Source organism: Nuphar pumila, chromosome 6, assembly GCF_984573655.1.
Source record: "Nuphar pumila chromosome 6, dmNupPumi1.hap1.1, whole genome shotgun sequence".
In the NCBI taxonomy this organism is placed as follows: domain Eukaryota; kingdom Viridiplantae; phylum Streptophyta; class Magnoliopsida; order Nymphaeales; family Nymphaeaceae; genus Nuphar; species Nuphar pumila.
The window spans coordinates 102,038,270-102,060,840 of NC_143254.1; the positions used below are offsets into that span (position 1 = coordinate 102,038,270).

General features: G+C 38.7%; 2 protein-coding genes across 8 annotated transcripts in view; one reads left to right on the forward strand and one right to left on the reverse strand.

Moving 5' to 3' along the window:
* Positions 1-22,571, reverse strand: part of LOC149835447 (cinnamoyl-CoA reductase 1-like) — a 41,024-nt gene that overhangs the window by 12,682 nt on the left and 5,771 nt on the right. For 2 of the 3 annotated variants that reach the window (XM_090008516.1, XM_090008517.1), the window contains one exon: positions 18,555-19,251. The exons of the other annotated variant lie outside the window; for it this stretch is intronic. In XM_090008516.1, coding sequence (XP_089864642.1) covers positions 19,071-19,251 — 181 coding nt within the window. In that variant the 3' untranslated portion in view covers positions 18,555-19,070. Of the gene's footprint in view, positions 1-18,554; positions 19,252-22,571 lie in introns of those variants that run through there. 3 annotated transcript variants of the gene reach the window in all.
* LOC149835448 (Cytochrome c oxidase, subunit Vib family protein) lies at positions 913-21,730 on the forward strand. 5 transcript variants are annotated; one of them, XR_016432324.1, is made up of 5 exons: positions 913-1,194; positions 1,310-1,447; positions 1,647-1,797; positions 4,214-4,285; positions 12,919-13,193. XR_016432324.1 is itself a non-coding variant. In XM_090008524.1 (4 exons), exons 1-3 carry the CDS (start codon positions 1,102-1,104, stop codon positions 1,761-1,763), a joined length of 348 nt encoding a protein of 115 aa, XP_089864650.1. In that variant the 5' UTR covers positions 913-1,101; the 3' UTR covers positions 1,764-1,797; positions 21,147-21,730. The 5 variants fall into 5 exon arrangements, 4 of the variants coding, with proteins under 4 accessions (XP_089864650.1, XP_089864651.1, XP_089864649.1 ...); XM_090008524.1 differs by lacking the exons at positions 4,214-4,285; positions 12,919-13,193 and adding an exon at positions 21,147-21,730; XM_090008525.1 differs by lacking the exon at positions 4,214-4,285 and having other exon boundaries at positions 12,940-13,330.

The window sequence follows — 22,571 nt, forward strand, 5'->3', positions numbered from 1 at the left end:
TTTTGGATGAATGCCACGTGGTTTTGTTGACTTTTTGAGCTTTTTAAAATGCAAATTGGATGGCCACGATGTCAGCATGAGCAAAAATGTTCATTTTCAGCATGACCTGATATGCTTCCTGCTGAACATGAGTGTTTTTGCTCATACGGACATCCCGGTTTACTATATGGTAGAGAATGTTGGGCTGCCAAGAGACATCATATTCAAAAAATAAGTGTAGCTGAGATGCGGATGCTTAGATGGATGTGTGGAAATACAATAAAAGATAAAATTCAGAACGAGAAGATACGTAAGAAGGTAGGCGTTGCACCCATTGAAAATAAGATGAGAGAGAATCGTTTACGGTGGTTTGGACATATTCGGCGAAGGCCTAATGATGCTTCAGTCAGAAGGATGGAAAAATGAGAAAATATATTAGTTAAAAGAGGTCGGGGTAGGCCTAGGAAGACTTGGATGGAGATGATAGGAAAGGATAAGAATGCTTTGAACCTCACCGAGGACATGTCATTGGATAGAAATGATTGGAGGAAAAGGATTCATGTGGAAGACCCAAAATGAATTTCTTTGTTGGTTCATATCGCCGACCCCAATTGTTTTGGGATGAAGGAGTAGTTGTTGTTGTTTGTTGTTGGACATCGTGGCCATTCAATTTGCATTTTAAAAAGCTCAAAAATCAATAAAACCGCGTGGCAATTCATCCAAAATGCAAACAGACGACCATGATGTAGGCATGAGCAAAAACGCTGATGTTCAGCTGATCTGCTTCCGAGTGTGACCAGGTCTTGGTGCCCGGTGAGATTTCTTCCGTTATAAATTAAAAAAAAAATCAGATTTGATCAAAACAACTTCCATCCTTGGATTTAAGAAAGGGGATAAAGATGGGGGGATGACATTGGAGATGAATGAAACCGAACCGAACTTGATCCCTGAGCCCGAGGCCACTTTCGGGTTGCCCGATCGACTCGCGATTTTGAGGCCGGACGGAGGCGGTTTCCCTCGGTCCGTGCTCTTCCAGTCCTGCCTTTGAATAACCAGATCATCGTAACCAAGGGGCCGGGGGAGAAGCAGAGGGGAGGTAGAAAAGACAGAGAAGGAGAGACGATGGGGTGGTTGACAAAGGACGGCCAGATATCTCGAGAAGATGATAAAATCCACACCGACGTTCTGGAGGAAGCAAGGAAGGCCTGCTACAAGGTACGCAATTGGGCTCCGTTTGATTACTAGTTAAGCCGATGAAGGTGGGAACATTGGGTTTTCTTTTTTCTCTGCTCTCTGGTATTTCCTTTCACCTATTTTTTAGCTGCAACAGGCCCGTGATGCCTTCTACGCTTGCCTGGAGAAGGAAGCCGACAAGAAACCCACCGAAATCGCTTCCGTCGGCCTTCTCTACCCGGCTGATTGCAAAGGTGCTCGCACCGAATTCGTAAGCCGGTGTCGATCGACGTGGGTAAGCGCGACAACACCTTCCCTCCGGTGGTTTTTGTTTCTGCTGCTTGTTCGGATGGTCATCATCGTTACGTTTGGTCGAATCGATGTTCTGAGGATTTTTTTGTTTGGGTTTTTGATCGGCCCTCTCGCAGTTTTCTGTTTCTGTTTGTTTTCTTCTTGCTTGTGTGTGAGAGCGTGAACCTTCGGTTAAAAATCAGGTGAAGCATTTCGACCGTCAGTATTGTGCGAAGAAAAGAGTGCAGAGGCTGCTCGATTCCGACGATCCGAGAAGAGGGCCGATGACTCTTCCGCAGCCTTACACGTTCAAGCCCTGATCTTTCTGCATACTTTCCGGGGATTACGACGGTGGTAGGTTGCGAATTCTTCGATCTATGAGTTGTTTTTCTTGATGCCCTTGATTTTGATGCGATTCGTGTGCCTTTTTTTCGTTTTAGAACTGATTATGAGCTTGTTCCTCAATGTCTTTGTGATTCCAATGGTCGGGTTATCAAATGAGTTATATATGCAACCCAGTGCTGCTATTCTTGAATATTTTTCAGTTTCTTTCGAAGTCACTTTACCGGTAGGCCGAAAAAGCCTCTTTTATCTCCAAAGGCAATGCCATATATTGCCGTTCTGCTGCACCAAGGGGGAGTCAGGAAGGTGCAATCTCCAAGCTTGTCAGCAAAAACATATAATCAGCTGATTTTTATATTTTCAAACTGAGCAGAGAACAACAGCATGTTAGCATATTTGGTTAATGGTTTTGTTTATCGATGCTAACCAAGTGAAGTTAATGGTCATTGATGAAGGACCTGCCCACTACATAGCCATCTTAGGATAAGTGAAAGCCCCTGGTGCAAAGAGTTCTCTTTAACATGATCTCACTGCCAAAAGATAAAAAAAACTATTCATACATACATCCTTAGGCTTTGTTGACTACACTATGTTGGTAGGTTGAGACACTCTTCCAATTTTAATTTGTTGGGTGGGGAGTTTCTTAGAAGTTCAGTATGGCAGGATCTCACTGAAAATGGCTTTGAGTGAATGCTATGCCAAATTAGGCTATCTGCTTCTGCGGGCTTTGTTGAATGCGTAAGACCATATTTTTACTTTGTAGGTATTTCTCCAGAGCGCTGCCTCCCAGTGCAAATTGTCCTTCCAGCCATGTCTGACTATTGGTACTTAGATCTTGCTATACCAAAGAGAGACGGCAATAGAGATCCTAATGGTCTCTCCGCCAATCATTGATCTTTCCAATAGAATACCAGTTTGCCATCACCATAAAACCCTCTATTCCTTCCTCGCTTCCCCGTGATTTCAGCTGATCTTTTCCAAGTACCCAGTCTACAAAGAAAAAGAGTACCCAGTCTACAAAAGAAAAGTTCTCCTTTATTTGCATGGCAACCCTTTAATGCGTATTTGGTATTCAATGATTTCACCCATCAATCATTCACGTGGTAAAGTGATCACAGCCACAAACATGCCTTGTTCATCGCAAGTAGGGGTGGCAATCGGGTCGGGTTGGCGGGTCGGGTTGGCTTGTCAGCATACCTCAACCCGAACCCGACACGTTTATTAAACGGGTCGGCTGTGGCAAACACGAACCCGACCCGTTTAATAAACGGGTAACCCGACACGACCCGCCAACCCATTTAATAAATGGGTTGGGTCGGGTAAACGGGTTTTCAGGTTCGCGGGTCGGGTTGACGGGTCAGGTTGGCGGGTTGAAGGGTCGGGCAGACGGGTTGGCGGGTTGACGGGTCGGGCAGACGGGTTGACGGGTCGGGCAGACGGGTTGGCGGGTCGGGTTGGCGGGTTGACCCACCCGCCTAACCCGTTTATTAAACGGGTCAGTCGGGTTGGCGGGTTGGCATACCCCCAACCCGAACCCGACCTGTTTAATAAACGGGTTACACAGGTCGACCCGTTTATTAAACGGGTTGGCTTAAGCCCAACCCGAACCCGCCTAAGAGGCGGGTTGGCGGGTCGGGTTGGCTGGTCGTGTCAGAAATTGCCACCCCTAATCGCAAGCCTGAATTCCTATCTCATGCATAATCTCAGGTAAAATAATTTGTTTATGGAGATCAATTATCTTCTAGGTAGTCGGTTCCCTTTCCAAAGGACATGTAGACTAAGTACTAGGATAGAATCTATGTCACAAAGACACGTTAGCACGAGTGACACAGATTCGACTCTAAACTCTAAAGTGATTTTTTTTAAACATATGACACGAGGACACAAAATTATTTATTTTTCAATCAATAAAAACTATTTTTGGTATTTTAATACAAAAATAATTTTTTATTAAAACAAAACTATAAAACATTAAACAATATTAAAATAATATTAAAATATTCACCGTACATGTCCGAGCGTCACTAGGGACACACCACCAAAATGGCGTGTCCCTGTGACATAGGATAGAATCTTCTTCATTATAGTATCTGATATTTTATGTTATAGTTATACTACTACTACTAATACTCGATTTTCCTTGTTATTTGTTTTGGTAATTCCTTGTCACCTATTTTAGGTAAAGTTATCTTTCCTAAGAGAAAAGTATCATACAGTGTTGTTAAAAGCGCGCCTTGAGGCACGAATGGTGCACCTCGCCTTGAGGCGCAAAAGGCGTGCCTCGCCTTGAGGCGAGGCCCTCAAGGCGCCAGCATTAGGCGTGAAGAAGTTTTTTCTATTTATTTGTATTTTTCAGGCTTACGCTTACATGTAGTGTCCAGCTTACATGTAGTGTCCAATTTCTAAGATTGTGATTCATGAATTGCAGTCCAGTCACATACAAGTCACATGCAAAAGAAAACAAAAAGAACAGAAGACAGATCTTGCACTCAACACAGAGGTTAGTGTTGTTAAATGTTAAAAGTATATATATATATATATATATATATAGTGAAACCCATTAGGGGTATTTTGGACATTATGCATTATGTAATTAGTTTTAGTATTTATTTGAGATTTTCTATTTCTTATTGGTTGTTGCTTCATCAATAAAGCATTTTTTATTTATTTATTTGTACTTTTAGACAGTTTTTTATAGTTTTTTTAAGTTTTCAAAAAAAAATTTGAGGCTTACGCTTTACGCCTCGCCTCAGTTTTTGGTGGAGCGCCTCACTACGCCTCAACGCTTTTCACAACACTGGTTCTAAGTAATACCTATTTTTTCCTTGGCAATAAGTTGATCTATGGCAGCCAAACTATCAATATAACATAAAAGGTTCATGTAGCTTTTGAGAGAATGAAAACATAAGACCTTGTTGCATTGCCTTCATGAATGATTGCAATTGGTTGCAAGTTGGTATTCAAGGTGAAAACTAAAGTTGATGGATTAAAGAATGATATAGAAAAATATTGGTTGCAAAAGGTTACAATAAACATTATGGTTAGAACTTTTTATAGTCTTTTGCAGCAGCGATTCATATGACCAAAATAAAATGATTCTTAATAGTTTATTAGATAAATAGTGGGCAATCTACTAGTTTGATGCAATGCTTAAAAACTAACTGAGTCAACTCAGTGAATTGGGTAACTTGGCTATTCACTGAGTCAAATTAGTGAGTAACCCGAAACTTAACAAACCTCGGTCGTGCCATGGCCGAGTCAGCGGAGTCATGGTCGAGTCATAGAATGACTCAGTCGAGTCATACATATATAATGTGTTATATATATGCATATTATGTATGTTATATATAAATGATACATTTGCATAATTAATAATGTAATATATATACTTTGTGTACATATATGTATATTAAGATACACATTACATGTAACAATTAGTTATACAATATATATAAACATATACATAATTTTCATAGAAATATAAAGTCGTCGTGACTCGGACAAGTTACCGAGTTGACTCGCCGGGTCACGAGTTAACCCATGCCAAGTCGAGTCACAAGTCACTAGGTTTTAAAACTATGATTCGATGTGAAGAATGGTGGGCAATATACTAGTTTGAAGTGAAGATGCCTTTTCGAGAAGGGATCAAAACTAAGAAGTTTACATGGAATTGCTTCCAAGAATGATGGGCTTAGTTGTCAAAGGTGCTAGGGAGAGCCTAGGCGGTGAGCCTTTAAACAGACTAGGCAAGGCCTAGGCGGTACTCCAAATAAAAAAATTTAAAAACACACACAAAATATGTAAAAAAAACTGCTAAAACTAATAATAAATATCTATACAATATAAAATCAATCAACAATAAGCAATAGACAAATAATAACATGTCGTCGAATAATGTAAAGCAATTATATTACATAACTTTCTCAAATAAATTAAATATAAATTAACAATTGAATAAACAAACCATACAACTAACAATGTTAATGAACAATATACAAAAAATAAAATCATGTATGTGAAATGACAAACAAAACAGTAAGAGAGAGAGAGAGAGAGAGAGAGAGAGAGAGAGAGAGAGAGAGAGAGAGAGAGACTTATTTTTGTAATTAGGTCTAATCTCCTTTAGTTTAAGTAGAGATTAGCCAAAGGAATAAAATTACATTTAGGTCCCTCATTATTCATAAAATATCAAAACTGCCTTAAGAATAGATAATCTCTAAAGAGGTCGACTTATCTTAACCCTCCCCCTCAAGCTGGAGCATGGATATCAATCATGCTCAGCTTGCCACAACATTTTGAGAAACTGGACCTGGCAAGAGGCTTTGTAAAAATATTTGCAACTTGATCCTCAGAGATTACATACTTGGTAGAGATATGTCCAGCTTGGACCATATCTCGTATGTAGTGACAATCAACTTCAATATGTTTTGTCCTCTCATGAAATACCGGATTATTGGCTATATATGTGGCTGCCTTGTTATCACACATCATCACCATAGGAGATGAAACCTTCACTTGAAGATCAGTCAGCACAGTGCGAATCCACATTAATTCAGCTGCCGTTTGGGCTATAGCCCTATATTTTGATTCAACACTTGACCTAGCAACCACAGTTTGCTTCTTACTTCTCCAGGAAATTAAGTTACCTCCCACAAATACACAGAATCCTGTGGTAGATTTTCTATTCTCTACAGACCCAACATAATCAGCACCAGAGTAAGCAACTACTTCCAGATTGCCTCCTTTCTTGAATAACAACCATTTTCCAGGAAAAGATTTTAAGTACCTGAGTATCATCATTGTAGCATTCCAGTGCACCTCAGTCGGTTTGTCCATGAATTGGCTAACCTTGTTTACAACCAAAGCAATATCAGGTCTAGTTACTGTCATTGTCACATATAGTAACTTCCCTACCAATGAGCGATAGCTCTTGCTATCAACAGGTTTTGACCCCTCATCCAATAAATGAACTTTGTGATCCATAAGAATATTTGTTGGTTTAGCTCCCAACATTCCTGTCTCTTTTAGTAAATCAAGAACATACTTCCGTTGAGACAAAACCATGCCCTCACTACTCCTGACCACTTCTATGCCCAGAAAGTATCTAAGAGAACCAATGTCTTTTGTAACAAAATGTTTTTGAAGATGAGCCTTCATAGCTGCAATATCGTTCATGCTATCTCATGTAAGGATGATGTCATCCATATATACCACCATAACTACTATGCCTGAGTTAGTTTTCTTAATAAATAATGTGTGGTCTGACACTGACCTATTAAAACCAAACTTTGACATTACTTCAAACAACTTTTGAAACCATGCACGAGGACTTTGCTTTAGACCATATATCGCCTTTCTTAATCTGCACACCTTCTGACACTCCCCCTCAACCTCGAACGCAGGAGGTTGTTGCGTGTAGACTGTCTCAGACAGATCCTCGTATAAGAATGCATTTTTCACATCTAGCTGACACAAACTCCATCCATGGCGAACGACTACAAAGAGAACAAGACGAATGGTGCCCATCCATGCTACTAGGGAAAATGTCTCAAAGAAATCAACACCATATGTCTGAGTATAACCTTTTGCTACTAACTTGGCCTTGTATCTTTCAATTAAACCATCTGAGTTGTACTTAATGATATATACCCATTTGCATCCAACAATATCCACAACCAATGGGGGATCAACGATGTCCCATGTCTGTTGAGACAGTAAAACATCCATTTCATCTTGCATAGCCTGCTTCCACCGACTATCGAGTACTGCCTTTTGATAACTCAGAGGAATAGTTTGAGCAGATAAGGCTGAAATAAAAGCTTTCATCTGATTACCAAGTTTGACATCTAACACAAACTGAGACAGGATATAAGGTACATTGTCGTGTCCCCTTTCGCAGAGCGATTGGCCTGTTATCATCAACATGAATGTCATTACGATCAGGAGTACTTACCTCAGGAGAAGAAGAAGATAGAGGCACTGGAGGAGGTGGAGCTCTACGCACATACACCAATGGAGGATTGTGAAACCGTGAGGTAGGTGGAGTTGGATTCGGTAATGGGGGCACCGATTCCAAGGAAAAAGGAGGAACAAGAAGAGGAAATTAGTCATCTTGATCAGATTGCAGCCTAGCACCATTACTGGAATAATATGAAAGAGACTCCAAGAAAGATACATCCGCACTGACATACTTCCAACGAGAAATTGGATCATAACATCGATACCCCTTTTGATTTTTTGGATAGCCTATAAACATACACTGTATCCCATATATTTCAAACAATGATTTAATTTGCAGCATGGTCAAAGCATCTGTATCCCATATATTTCTCATTGTATCCAATAAACTGACACATAGTTGCATTGGGGGAGTTTGTTTTTTATCGAACCATCAATGTGAACAAAACACCGACATCCATATACACGCAACCAAGAATACTTAGGATGTGTCCAGTACAACAAAAAATAGGAAGATTCTCCTCCAAGATTGGATATAGGCATCCTATTTATCAAGTAAACCGCTATATGAAACGCCTCCGACCATAAACCAGCCTTGAGATTAGCATCATATCATTGTTAGGGTTGTTTCCACAATATGACGGTGTTTACATTCAATCACTCTATCTTGTTGGGAAGTCCTTGGACAACTCAACTCACGCTGAATCCCATTATCAATTAAAAATTGTGTGAGTTGATTGGACATGTATTCACCACGACTATCACTCTGTAGGGCTAAAATCTTTGGGTTCGTGGATTTCAAGAAGTATATCCAAGTGAAACGAATAAAATCATCTACAAAAATCATATAGTATTTGGATTTGGACAAAGACATAACATGGGAAGACCCCTAAACATTAGATTGAATAAGTTCAAATTGAAAAGAGACTCTTTTATTTGATCTGGAAAAATGAAGTTCATGAATCTTACAAATACGACAACTAACACAGAAAGAAGAATTTCTTCTTTTGACATCAATCAAACCTTTATTACATAAAAGATCAAGAAAACTTAAATTGCAATGACCTAATCTATGGTACCAAACATCAACTTCTTGGTGAACTTCTGGGCTTGATGACGACACAAACAACGAATGACTGGCTAGCTATGAAAGAGACTTTGGAGTTTCATTCGCATCTTCTTCCCTTAGCGAGATTCGTGTGAATTCCCTTCACAGAAATAGAGGACAGAGAAAAGGAGACGCAATAATTAATATCACGACATAGTTGAGAAAAATAAATAAGATTTTTCTAAATATTGGGTACAAGCAAGGTTTTAGACAAAGAAGGGGACCCTTTACTTGAAACAACAACTGTTCTTATGTGAGTAATATGGTGGTGTTTCCCATCTCTTGTGATCACACTTTCATTACCACGATATGGTTCAACATGAGAGAGTTTACTTGAATTTCCCGTAAGATGCTGTGCTGTCCTCGAGTCCATGAACCAACCTTGAGAAGAAGTCATCGTAGAGTGTCCTGATATGGGGTTTATTTCGGATGAGGATGAAGAATGCATGTTAACAGCCTACGAATTTCCAACAGGGTTATGCTTATGTTAGAGATTAAGCTGCCTAAAACCAGCAGTAAGGGCCTCCAAATTGTGAGAACCAACAATTGAAGGAGGATATGAATTAGTGGGAGCCTGCATAAAGTTTGCTGGAGCATGTGGACCAGCACCAGTCAATGGTGTGGCAGCAGTTGCAAGTGCCCAAAAACGAGTAGGAATCAACACTATAGGTGGCCGCTATGTTGAAACATAATGCCAATAGTAGTTGGAACACGTGTGACCCTTCTTTCTACACATTTGGCATATCACATTCGCTTGATTAGAAGAAGAAGAAAGTGTATGCAGAATACCTGTTTCGTGTCCACCAAAATTGGGCTCACGACCACGTCTTCTTCCTTGGGAAAAGTTATAATTTTGGTCAACAACTATAACTTTATGATTCACCTCATCCTTCTGAGACCTGGATGATATGTTGAACATAGCTTTATGTTCCAATAACATAGTCTTTAGTTTATCAAAAGGTGGACGAGGCACAGTGCTGGTATAAACAGTGATAAACATGTACTCTTGCCCAAGTCCTCTGACTGTTTTGTGCATATAACTTCATCTAACATTGGGGATCCTATGGCAACAAGTTGATTCATGATAATCTTGATTTTGTTGATGTATTCATCAACATGAGAATCTCCCTTTTTAAGTCTACAAGCTTTGCTTTCAGCTGATATATTAGGAGTAGAAATCTCCTACCACTAATGTAAGGTATCCCATAACTCTTTTATTGAAACTCCTGATGGGATGTGTAGAAGGACATCACGGGAGACAATAGCTGTAATAAATGCTATAATTGACTGATCATTCTTTTGCCACACAATAAACTTTGGGTTTCTGACCATGATCTTCGAGGCTTTCTCTGCGCTTTTATTCTGCACTGAAATTGTTTGGGAAACAAGTTCCAAAGGCACAGGAATCGACTCATCAAGGTGATGAAATTGGAAGAATCAAGTTTCAACTAAATGACTAAGAAAAGTGGCATTGATGATGACCATTAGGGTATGATGAAAAGAAAAGAAGGGAAGGAATGATTAATCAATCGTGCTGAATCTTTCTGATGATTCTGTATTTCTGGTTATACTGATATGAGCAATATCTGTGTTTTTTTTTTTTTGCAGATGAACAGAAACTACAGATCATAGAGATATTGGCACTCGTTTTGATTGATCCATAAATGCAGGCCTATATATACCTGTGTGTGTATAAGAGAAAAGTGAATGAATCACGACAGATCTGATCTGACGTGATGAACAAGATAGAAGAAATCACATCAGATCTGATCTGACGTATGGGTAAGAAAAGAAAAAAAACTGACAAAGTTTGATTTAGGAAGATCGATATTTGGGAAAAAGTTTTTTTTGTTTTTTGATTAAGTGAGGTTAGATTTGATCAGATCTAACATGATGAATCGTCATATCTGGATTGATTTGATCTAACACGGTAGAATGGATGTCGATCTGATTTGTTTCAGATCTGACACAGAAATAAGGTTCTTTCAGGTCTGTTAATTTTGTTTTTTTTACAGATCTGAAAGAAGGATTTTGATTTAGGAATAGGAAGAAGAGAGCAGCTAGGATCAATGAGACTTACCTCTTCTGATACTATGTGAAATAACCCTTGGAAGCTCTGCACAATAAACAAGACAAAAGAGAAGAAAAGCAATGTTGGAGGCTGAATAGACATCTCACCCACTCTAGGGTGACATCCTTTCTTTTATATAAAGAATACTTACTGCAGATTACACTAATACCCTTTAGAATATAAAGTAAATACAAGAATACAGGTTTTGGATCTGGATCCATCTTGATAGTCTTAACATTCCCAAGGTTAGAAAATTTTTACTCCGGAAAAAGGCATTTGTTGTTGCGGCACAGGCATGCAACTGATCTTGTAGTCAAAGTTGGCACGGTAACTGACAAGCATAGACAATTGCTAATAAGTCCTATTGTATCCCACTCTCTCTTGTTGTTATCTTGCGGTATGTTGTCCTCTTGGTAAAACAGTTTATGGGTGTAGCTAGTTCAGTACACTTGGGCAATCATGATCAACATTATTAGCTATGTCACAGGGATTCGGCCAACTAGGTGCCGCACCCGTGTCGACGCAACGCGATGTGAGTGCGGCACCCGGTGCGGTCAACCCGACCCTGGGTGCGGTTAACACACCCAGGGTCATAGATGTCCAAATTTTGGACTTAAAAAAAAAGAGCCCGATGAAATGGGCTGAGGAGGATTAGGGCAAAACATTTTTGCCCTCTTCTCTGTCTCTTGACCCCGACACTGCAAGTCTGTGACGTGTCTCCCAACCCCTACGCCTACGAGCTGCCATCGTTCAGCGATACCTCTTCTCCATCTCCAAGGTATGCATTCTCTCCTTCAATCTCTCTCTCCACTCATCTCTCAATCTCTCGGCTACCTCTCTCTCTCTCTCTATGTTCCCCTTTTTCATCTGTTATTGCATGCCTCTCTCTCAACTCACTCAGGTTTTTTTATATATTTACCCTCCTGCACCCCCGCACCCAAGTTTTTTTAAAGTGCCGCACCCGCACCCGCACCCGCACCCATGTGACAGATTATGAAGCTGAATACAAAGCTGTGTCACAATCAACTTCAGAAATTGTATGTCTGTGGAAACTGCCGCATGATATGGGTGTTATGTAAATTTATTTCTGCAGCACACTATTCATGTAAGGGATGTTGAAAGCCTCAGATTTTAGATCTGAGAATCTGAGGTGGCATGGGGCATGCTGATGTGGCCCAGTCTCCATTTCAAAATCTGAAACTATTCAAATGAAGGATTCTGACATCCCGGTATAAAGGGGACAAAGGCCAGATTTCCGGATTTGAGAACTGATGGGCTGGGGTCTGTTCTCATATCCTCAAATCTCAAATTCGTGAATGTAAGATCCAAGGTTTTGAAATGAAGCCATGGCAAAAAATCCTGAATTTAGTGCACAAACAAAATATAGAGAAGTTATTTATAAGGCAGAGTATTTGGCTAGATCCATTTGCTTGCCATATGTTTCTTCTCAACATCAAATTGCATACTTCTTTACTAAGTTATGTCCATCTCTAGGTTCACGTTTCTTTTATCTAAATTCTTCAGTCTCTCTCTTAATGCATGTAGAGTTTGAAGGTGGTATGAAAAGATATGTATAGATGTAGAGTTATGTTCATTTCTAGGTACACGTCCCTTGTCTAAACTCTTCAGTCTCTCTCTTAATGCGTGTAGAGTTTGAAGGTGGTATGAAAATATATGTCTAGATGTACATCTATGTGCAGTGACATACAGAGCTCCTCTGGTCATTTTTGCACGGATCACTTTAATCATTTGGGCATTAGTTATTATTAGTTCTTGAGGATATTTCTGTCATACACTTATTTATTGCACATAACTATGTAGATAGTTCTTAGTCGATGATGAGACAAACAGTTCTGTAAAACCAGTGGTGTCTCTTTTCCATTTCAGCATTATGGTTCCTGATGCTTTCATTTAAAACATGTACCTCTCTTTACCCACTATCCCGATCACTCCTCTTTTCTATATGTTTTTTCTTTTTCTGATTACTCCTCCCCAGGTCTTTACATGGTTGCTGTAGAAAGACGGGCACAGAACGTGGAATGTTCTATGGCTGAATATTCTAGGAGATTGGAGTCTAGTGGAGAGTACTGAAGGGGTGAGGACCAAATATCCGTTAGATTTCTCATGATTGTATCTTGAGCATCGTGACAGCCCAGGACTGAGTGTATTTGAGATAAAGAAGTGTGTCAAAACAGCAAAGGAAACAATATTCATCTTCTTTTAGATTTATAAATGTGCCGAACAACAAAGGAAACAATATTGATCTTTTAGAACTATAATCCTCCATTCCTCCTCCGTCATCTTAAAAACAAACACTAAAGTAAAGATTATTTAAGTTCATTTTCTTGTTACTTCACTACAATTATTATTGGAAGTGCCTTACAAATTGAGGCGGTCTATTCTGCGAATATCTTGCAAGTTGGTTTTTTAATTTATGGTGTAAATGGCTTCCAATTTTTTTCTGAGATCAAGGCTATAATATCCATCAGTTCATGGTGTTTGGCTTCCATTTTCGTGCATATAAAGATGCATCGCTCAAGACTTTTAATATGATGACAAAGGTAAATTCTTACCATCGATCTGATGCCATCAAGGGATCCTATCTTATGTGAAGGAGTCGTTTGCTCAAATGACAGAGAGGTCACCCCTGGAATGCTATGCCGGCTGGTTATTGTAAAAGTGGTTGCTATTTTAAAGTTTTAGTTATTTTGAGAGAATGCACTTGGTACGTGTGGGGCTAAAGCCGTTAAACTAGTTGATGGATAAATGACCGTATTATATGGAGAAAATGACATTACATTTTTTGAAATCCAACTCATGTTCAAATTCATAGTTATGTGTATCATCCAAATTACTGCGATGAAGATCAATAGCACTGGTTTGCTTATGTAGTGCTACATTCTTTGCAATGATCATCTGATTATGAACATCAATTGTTTCTGAAAGTTTATTGCATGCACATCGAACATCTCTATCTTTAATTTGTTTGGGTATCTACGTGCCTGAGTTTAATGTTTGGGATATCAATATCACTTATTGTTTGGGACGATTAGATGTTCATCAAAGAACTAAGCTTAATAATTGGTACTTGAGATAGATGCACATTCTTTAAAGATTTTCGTAATTTCATTTATCAAATTCTTGTACATTACTTTCAACTATTTCTTGTTTAACTTTGCAAGCAACTAAGTAAACGTCATCACTAAATAACATCGATTATATATCATCATTATCCAAAACATCTATTCATATATTTTGACTACCTACTTTAGGAGAATAACTATACCAGAAGCTCAATAACTCTTCTACATATTTGGTTTTACGAGACATCAAAGCTATACATTTTTTAAAACTATTATTTTTAGTGATTAGTATAGATCTTTAAGTAGGGTGATAAGTGCTATGATAATGTAATTTAACTCTTTCAGAGGTCATCATTAACTGCATACACTAATTTCACAACATACCATTCATCTAATGAAAGTAACACGTGAGAAAAAACCATCTATATAACCTTCATACATCCAATTAACAAAACTATCTACAACCACTCTGAAAACTGACTATCCACAATAACCCCTATTCAATACTTCTATATAGTCAACCCCAACCTCATTATACTAATTGAATGTTTGTGGTCTGTCAACCTTAGTCTCATTACATAAAGATAAAATCATAAAATATTAAATAAAGAACAAACAAATAAACATAAATAATCTACAGCACTAACAAATATATATGTCTATGAAAAAGCCCTAAATATAGTAAATCTTAAATGATAAATCAAGTGCTAAATATTAAATAATAAAACAAAATATAAACAAAACATTCATAACAACAACCAAACACATACATCAAGTCTATTAAATGCTCATATCTATAAAAAAAATTTGAATGAAATAAAACTACATATATAAACTAGAATATTTAAACCAACACAATATGTAAACTATTATGAACTGAGATTTTCATAGTTTTTTTTTTGTAAACTTAACCTTGCAGATGCATTCGCTTGGTCCATTTGCTTGAATTTGACTATTGGATCATAGTAATTGGATCAAGAAATAAGTTTTTTTGTATACTTGAATATTTATAAAAATTCTGAGCCATTGATTTTCAAACCTAAAAATATTCTTCTTATATATCGTAATTGAATGATTTAAGAGTATTTTTCTACAAAACCAAGCATCTGGATCATATCCACATGATGAAATTTTAGAAAAATAAAAAACTATAAAAATCTCGGTGCATACCAATTTACATATTTTGCTGGTTTATAGATTTAAGTTACCCTATATATATTGTTTGTATGAAACTCACCTTTTGACCTAACCGAAAAAGTTGATAAGAATGATACTGCAACCTTGTCGGAATGAAGCAAAAAGATTTTACATAAATCACAACAAAGTGAGAAAGAAAAGGTTTAGGGGTTAATTTTAGAGGGAAAATGGTTAGAGTTCTTTCTTGAAACAAACGGGAAAAATAAAAAAGCACATGCTAAAAATTTGCGCTTGTCAACAAATATTTGCAGATCTCATTTAAGAGAATTTCATCAAAGGAGTTTCACAAACACTCTTTGCGAAGACCGTACATTATTCGCAAAAGTAGCACCATATTTGCGTTTTTCGTATAAGAGTTTTAAGGTTGGGATATTTGCAAAAATTTATATGCCAATGTTACCAAACATTTGTGAACCTCCTAGAAGACCATTTACTTAAATATGATTCATATGATAGCTAGGGAATGTGGTACTATATATGTGAAGGTAATACCTTATTTGCAAATATCGACAAGAATGCTAATGTCAAGGACATTTACAAACATTGCAGACCTCCTTGAGGATCAATTACTTAATGTCATCTATATATGCAAATTTTATACATTATTTGTCAAGGTACCCAAATTTCAAGACTAAAGCTCACCCGCCCACTGCCATCCCTAATTGGTACCGGAGAGTAAATTAATTTATTAAGATTAAAGCTCAGTTACAACTGAAAAATTTCATGGCCATGAGATATCGGCCCCCAAATAAGATTCAAGACCTGAGAGTCGATTAAAGTTGGGCCTAGCCCACCGAAGATCGGACTGCGGCCATTTGATGGTAACCATATGCATAACGTCGGTCATTGGAATCAGCAGAAACACCATCAAAGATACGCAAGTTCCTTTCCTTCCACACCACCGACGAAGCTGTAATCACCCAATGCCGCGTGTCCTTGCCGAGATCTGAATTTGGGGACGAGCAGAAAGATCTCTAGCAAAAGATGATTCCCGAATGCATAAATCTCTAAACCTCCAAGAGGCACATAATATCTCTTGGAAAAAAGAGCAAAACCATAGAAGGCGAGGGTAGATTCACTGGCTGCACCACAAAGACAGCAAATACTGGCCACATAGAGACCCCGCCTATGCAATTTTTCGCGAGTGGGCACTAGGTCCAAAGACATCAGCCATGCGAAGAATCTGGACCCAGGCGTTTGGCTCGAATTCCATAGTCAGCTAGGTGGAAACAGATCCATCCTTTGTTCACAAAGTGCCATATAGAACGACGAAAAATCTCCCTTTGCGGAACACGACGAAAGGCACTCTTCCATGTTAGAGCAAGAAAGGAGCTGAAATGCCCCTAAACCTTTCATAGATGAGTCCAAAAAGGCGAGGAAGATGGACAATTCTTAAATGGAATCCCCCTGTAGGGCTGACCTTGAAGCTGATATTTAGTTCGGAGATAGATTGATATATCGGTTAGGTTCCTGCATAAATCCCACCACCATCTAGCTAACAGCGCAATATTCCACATCAAGTGATTAGGAACCTTCAAACCATCTCGGCTGGTAGGTAAGGTGACTAATCACCTCCCCACAAGAATCTATGAATTTCCTTTGCAACCTTATTTGGCATCTTGAAAACCGACAAATAGTAGCTAGGCAAAACGCTAAAACAGACTTAATGAGAGTGAGTCTACCTGCACGAGACAGGTATTTAGATCTCCATGCCTGAAGCCTCACATCAATCTTATTCAGAAAGGGAGACCATTGGTGAGAAGATTTGAAGGGTGGCAAAATAATGCTGCCAAATCCTTTGCAATCAGGTCAAATAACAGGGACACCCGTTGCAGTCCATGCTGAAGATCACAAAACTCCCCCGGTGCACCCATTAATGTAGCCGGCCGGCCGACATAATCAACACTTCAATCCATCTTCCCCATCGCGAACCAAAATCCAAGGAGATAAATATTACACTTGACTTGACTTAGAATATCGGGTACCTGACTTAGAGTATCAGGTAAAAGTTGAGTTTGAATCAGGAAATTTTCGTAAAAGACTCATCTATCTCAATATGCCTAGTTTTATTGTGTTGCAAATGACTCAATGAGACAAATATTGCACTTGTCGTTACAATATAGTAGCGTTTAGGAAAAAGAGCTTCTACCTTAGCAGGGCTTTTTTCCCGAAACTCCTTTCAGCCTCTCCTCTCTCTTTTGGCCACAGTAATCATTTAACCCTATTTTAAAGGGCTATTCTACATGATCAGCACCAATATTTTGATGAAGAGATGCAAGTGTCAAGCTTATGTAACTTTTTCCATAACTGATGCCATGTCTCTATATTGTGCTTTTGTGTTAGGCCTCACCACTGCCTTTTATATCATGTTGCTCTGTGAATATCTGAATTCAAATATGTAGAATATCAAGATACTTCCCTTGTTTTTAGATCGCTTACAGAAGTAGCATCATAGTGAAATAGCTGTGCCGCTATGGTCCAAAGGTGGACTCAAATGAGATCTGTTACCCTTGGTGTATAAACCTTTGACATAATGTTGAATTCTCCTTATTGGATTGTTACATTTAGAAGGAAAGCCCTTAGACAGTGCATAAATTGTGAGAACTAATTAATGGTATATATTATGTTAGGTCCAGCAAAAGTTAGGCAATGTAAGCACCTATGATGATTCTATATTCTTCTTGTTAGGTATTAAATCTCCCATGTCATCTCTCAACTTGGTTTCAAGAACCATTGGCATCTTCAAGGGTTTATAATTGATTATGCTTGTGTGTTCTAAGTAGATCAAAGGCATACTTATGCTGAGTGAAACAAAAGGGGAGAGTGACCGTTTGTTTGAAACATTTTCAAGTCAATGTTTTACATCTTTGAATGCATAATGACGCTTGACTAGATTCCATTGAAAATCTAGTTTTCGTGAATAGTGTAAGAATCAGGTCATCTCATGTTCTACTTTATTATTGGTAGTGCTAACGATATTAACATTAGTATCCTTCCTATCAATCTCCATGCCAATAGACCAATGCATAACATCATATCTTTCATCTGAAACTAATTTGTTAATTAACATGCAAAATGTCGTCCTCTACTATCAGCATATAATAATCGTAATCCCATGTCCGTCTTTAGAATAAACTAAGGAACAATTATGGATACGGATCCTTGTAGCCCATGATGCCTAACCTTGCCAAGGCTATAAAACCAAGCCCTTAATGTGTGTTCTGCTCCATATTGCTTCCACAAGTAATTGCCAATGGTAGCATAACTTGAATAGAGTTTCGTCATAATTGGGTTGATATTCTTAAGTAGATTGATGACATACTCTGATATGAGAGAGAGAGAGAGAGAGTAGGTACTGGATCCATATTAAATTAGGAATTTTCAATGCAGCTTAATAGTACACTGTGGGGGCCTGAAGAGATTGTGCAAGATATGCAGCAAGCCCTAACATGCTGCCAACCGCCTTCCCTGCAAATACATACAACTACCTGCAAAGAAGGATGAAAAGACTAGACTAAGACAGCACCACTATGGTGACTTGGAGGATTGAACACGATACAAGACGGACGTTTTGATATCCTCCTTCACACTTTATACATGAGGAAGATAGACTAAATTCGGTGGCAACTCCAATCCCTCTTGCTAAAATATGGTAGAGAAGAGCCAAAAGAAGAGCTTCTGACGTATACTTCCTACCTACTGCACCAGTAATTCTTATTTTTTTTCCTCTGATGATGTCCTCATCGACTCATAGTAAACAAAGCACAAGACCATGCTCTGTAGCTTTATTTATAGAGCCATTTTACATTCCCAACTTTTGATAACATTAATGCTAGCTAGCTAGCTTGGGTTGAGGGGCTGCTCTGCTCTATTGGATTGCCACGTTTGGGTTGAGGGGCTGGGGTTGGGGGAGGTGGCCCTTCTCCTGCAGGCTCTTCACCGTCTCGTAGAGGCATTGCCTGATTGGGGTGAAGGTGAGTCCCAGCTCCTTCAGGCGTTCGTTGGTGAATTTGTAAGGTTTAGCCCTTGGCTTCACCTCATCCGAGCACCTGCACCACCAACACCGTGCAACAATAATAAGCTAAACTACCATCCACAAAGATACACGATTGGGATACAGTGATCTCTTTAACTCATTTCCTATATGGTCACGGCCAATCACATGGTGGCACACTGGCACTTCATGGCAGCCACAGATACAGATCGCGGCATCACTCAGAAATGCTGTCATGTGATTTGCTGTGAACACATATTAAAGATAAATTATGGAGACCATATTGATTACAGTGGCTGATACGCCCCCCTTATATTGCCTGTGCGTGTTAAAAAAAAACCCTTCTGTCATCAACCACACATTGGTAGGCCCAAAGGGGTTTGACGCAGTGCAAAGGGGGCCTTGGTCGCTAGATAGGCGGTCTAGGTTCAAATCCTATGGTCATCACCTCTTGCGCAAGCCGAAACATGGCGACTTCTTTGGGAAAAAGGGTAAACCCACAAAGTTTTATGCTGCCAAGACAGTGATTGTAAGTACAGCAGGCAGAACCAGTGCGGCTAGGTCTCTAATCCTTGGGGTGGTCTATTGGTGTAAAATATAAAAAAAAACATACATTGGTAGTTCTCTGGTTGGTAAAACCCCCCTCCCCACTAAGGACTATACCTTGCTTTGACTTTGTGCGGTGAGAGCAGATCAACGCTATCTCACCCAGGGTTTACAACCCCAATCTCACCCAGATTTTTACAGGATCCACTCTCCTTTGCAACAAAGGATGTCCCTCTTAGGTTTCTAACCTGTGACATCCCATCTACTTTATGGCATTCACGTCATCTGCATCAGATGAGTGGAGCCCTCGTGAGCAAAAGGCCTTCGTATAACTGATAAAAAACAGATTAGGTAACGTGCCAATCACCAAGCAGGTATCATCATCATCCATTGCGTGATCAACAGCTACCAGTGATGCCGCTGCTGATGACATCGTGCTTGCCTTTATAATCAACCAGACTACGTACCACAATGGAGAAATGGATGGTGACTGCCAAATCACCATTAGTCGGTGATTTTGACAGATCACCCGATCTCATCTGAATTAAGAGCAGATGTTTAGGGATTAAAAATAATATATATTTTTTCAAACCAAGTAAAAATCTTAGGGGCAATGGTGACCATAGGTATGGCAGGCCGAGCCAGTGAAACCAGGTCTTCTTGCAGGTGTGGTTTTTTTTTTTGGGTAAGAAATAAAAAAAAACTAAGTAGAAATAAAAATTAAAACTAAAAACCATTAAAAATATTAAAATAATAGTAAAATATTCACAGTATGTGTCAGTGCCCACGTGTCCAATCGTGTCACCAGGACATGCCACCAAAATGGCGTGTCTCTGTGACATAGTTTGAAAATATCATGAGATTTTCCTTCACCCAGATTTTTTAGAGAATGAGATTTGTGATAATGTTTTATGTGACACAGAGGAAGGGCATATCTAATACTTTCATAATTAAACAACATAATTTAAGTGACAATGAAAAGAAAATTTCAAAATCAATGTTTAACCCTATTCTACGTAGAAACTACTTTCGACTAAGCAAAAGGTCAATAGTTCACAAGGATTTAGAAGAAGATAAAGTTTTCAGGCAATGAATTGAAACATCAACATTGTCATTCAGGCCACACCCATAACGTTCTATGCCTTAAATGGCAATGGTGCGGCCTACCCTCAATGATACGTTACCTTTGGAAAATATCGTGATATTTTAAATGTTTTAAATTTCAAAATGGGGACCCACGTTTGAAAACGAACATTGTCAGAATTGAATTGAATCTAATCGGCCCCAAATCGATTCGCTTTAGGGCACGTTTGAAAGTGAGAAAAACTCTGATATCCAAAGAAAGTTTTGCCTACGAGAAGTTTTTATATGATAACTTTTCTAAGTTTTTTCCTGTTTGTGTAGCATGAGAAAATTTTTCTCGGATATTCGATGGATGGTGGTGGTGATGGTGAGATGGGTGGTGGAGATTGTAAATCATCATTTTCTCTTGGTAAGAAACATTCCTCTCCTCTTTTCTTTAGAAAAATGTTTCCTATTAAAAATTGTACTTTTAAAAAAAATTCTCTCAGTGAAAGTCTCTCCAATTTGGAAGAGTAAACAATCCATACTTATTTTTCATTTTGCATCACTTTTCATGCATCTCTTCCAAACGTGCCCTTAGGGTTGAATTGGGCTATACTAAAAAATTGGCCCATTGGAATTGAACCTTCTTTTGTGTGTAATTTTTGAGTTTTAATTTTTATGAACCTTTGAATTTAAAAAAAAAATTAGATTGACGGATCCGGGCCCGATTCTCCAGATCTATAAGAGCCTGGATCAGCCAATTCTCTATAGCTTCTTGAAAATTGATTCGGGTTTGAAACCTGATTTTGGCAATATTGTCTGAAAAAACCAATGTTGATGGGGAGAGAAGCTAGTCCAATCATTTGAGATGACGGCTGGCCTCACCTGTGGCTTTCCTAAATTCTAGAGGGAAGATCAGGTGCAATGTGAGCTGCACCTGATCACCCACCATGCTGGTGGGCCACAGGTGATCAGATGCAGGGTTTCCGATCATCTGCTGTTTGTGCCATAGTCACAAATTTAGTTCTGGGGAATTTCTCTGCAATGAAGTATCTCGAAAGATTTTCAAATTTTTTGTTTTTTTGGAAAAATCTCGGAAAATATTGATTTTAAATATATAATAAAAATATTATAAAAATTTATAAATAAATACATTGGTATGGGTGGTCGCAAATATCATATATATCTTTATAAATAATATACACAAAAGATCTCTTATTAAAAATCAAGAGATATAAGTGCTTTCCTATGAATGTTATAACATAAAATAGAAGCTAGAAAAAGGTCAAAATCTATCTAAAGGGATGGTTACCCTTGCTGTTTCACATTTTATTTGGATTTATAACCTGAAGAAACCGCACCTGGTATGAAGACTTGGTGGTGCAGGCTAAGCCTGCCAACCTATGATCGTCGTGCCGGCAGCGTAAAACTCCGAGGCAAGAACGCCGGACCCCGGGACTTATGCTAAGCGTTGACTTGTAGTGCAGAATGGCCCATGAGAATCAAACCTTGTGGCCTTCCTATTTCACATTGAATTTGAAAGTTCAAAAGTGTCGTCTCCACTTTAGCAACGTTTTTTCAAATCTTTTTACAAGACAACATTATATGCTCTTGCATCTAAAAGGTTTTTAAGTCTTTTTATAAGGTGGGGCATTAAATCCCCTGCTTGTACAAATATTTTGGGTGTGAGGTTCTAGTGGCTATAAATTCGCGAATAAATATCGAGAAATATTCAAAACAGGCGAAAAATCTCAAGAAATATTC

Excerpts from the sequence above, each read along its gene's own strand:
- LOC149835448 (XM_090008524.1), top strand. The coding sequence starts at position 1,102 with ATGGGGTGGTTGACAAAGGACGGCCAGATATCTCGAGAAGATGATAAA. Across the intron at positions 1,195-1,309 it reads CAAGGAAGGCCTGCTACAAG|GCCCGTGATGCCTTCTACGC; the intron begins GTACGCAATTGG and ends TAGCTGCAACAG. Across the intron at positions 1,448-1,646 it reads GCCGGTGTCGATCGACGTGG|GTGAAGCATTTCGACCGTCA; the intron begins GTAAGCGCGACA and ends GTTAAAAATCAG.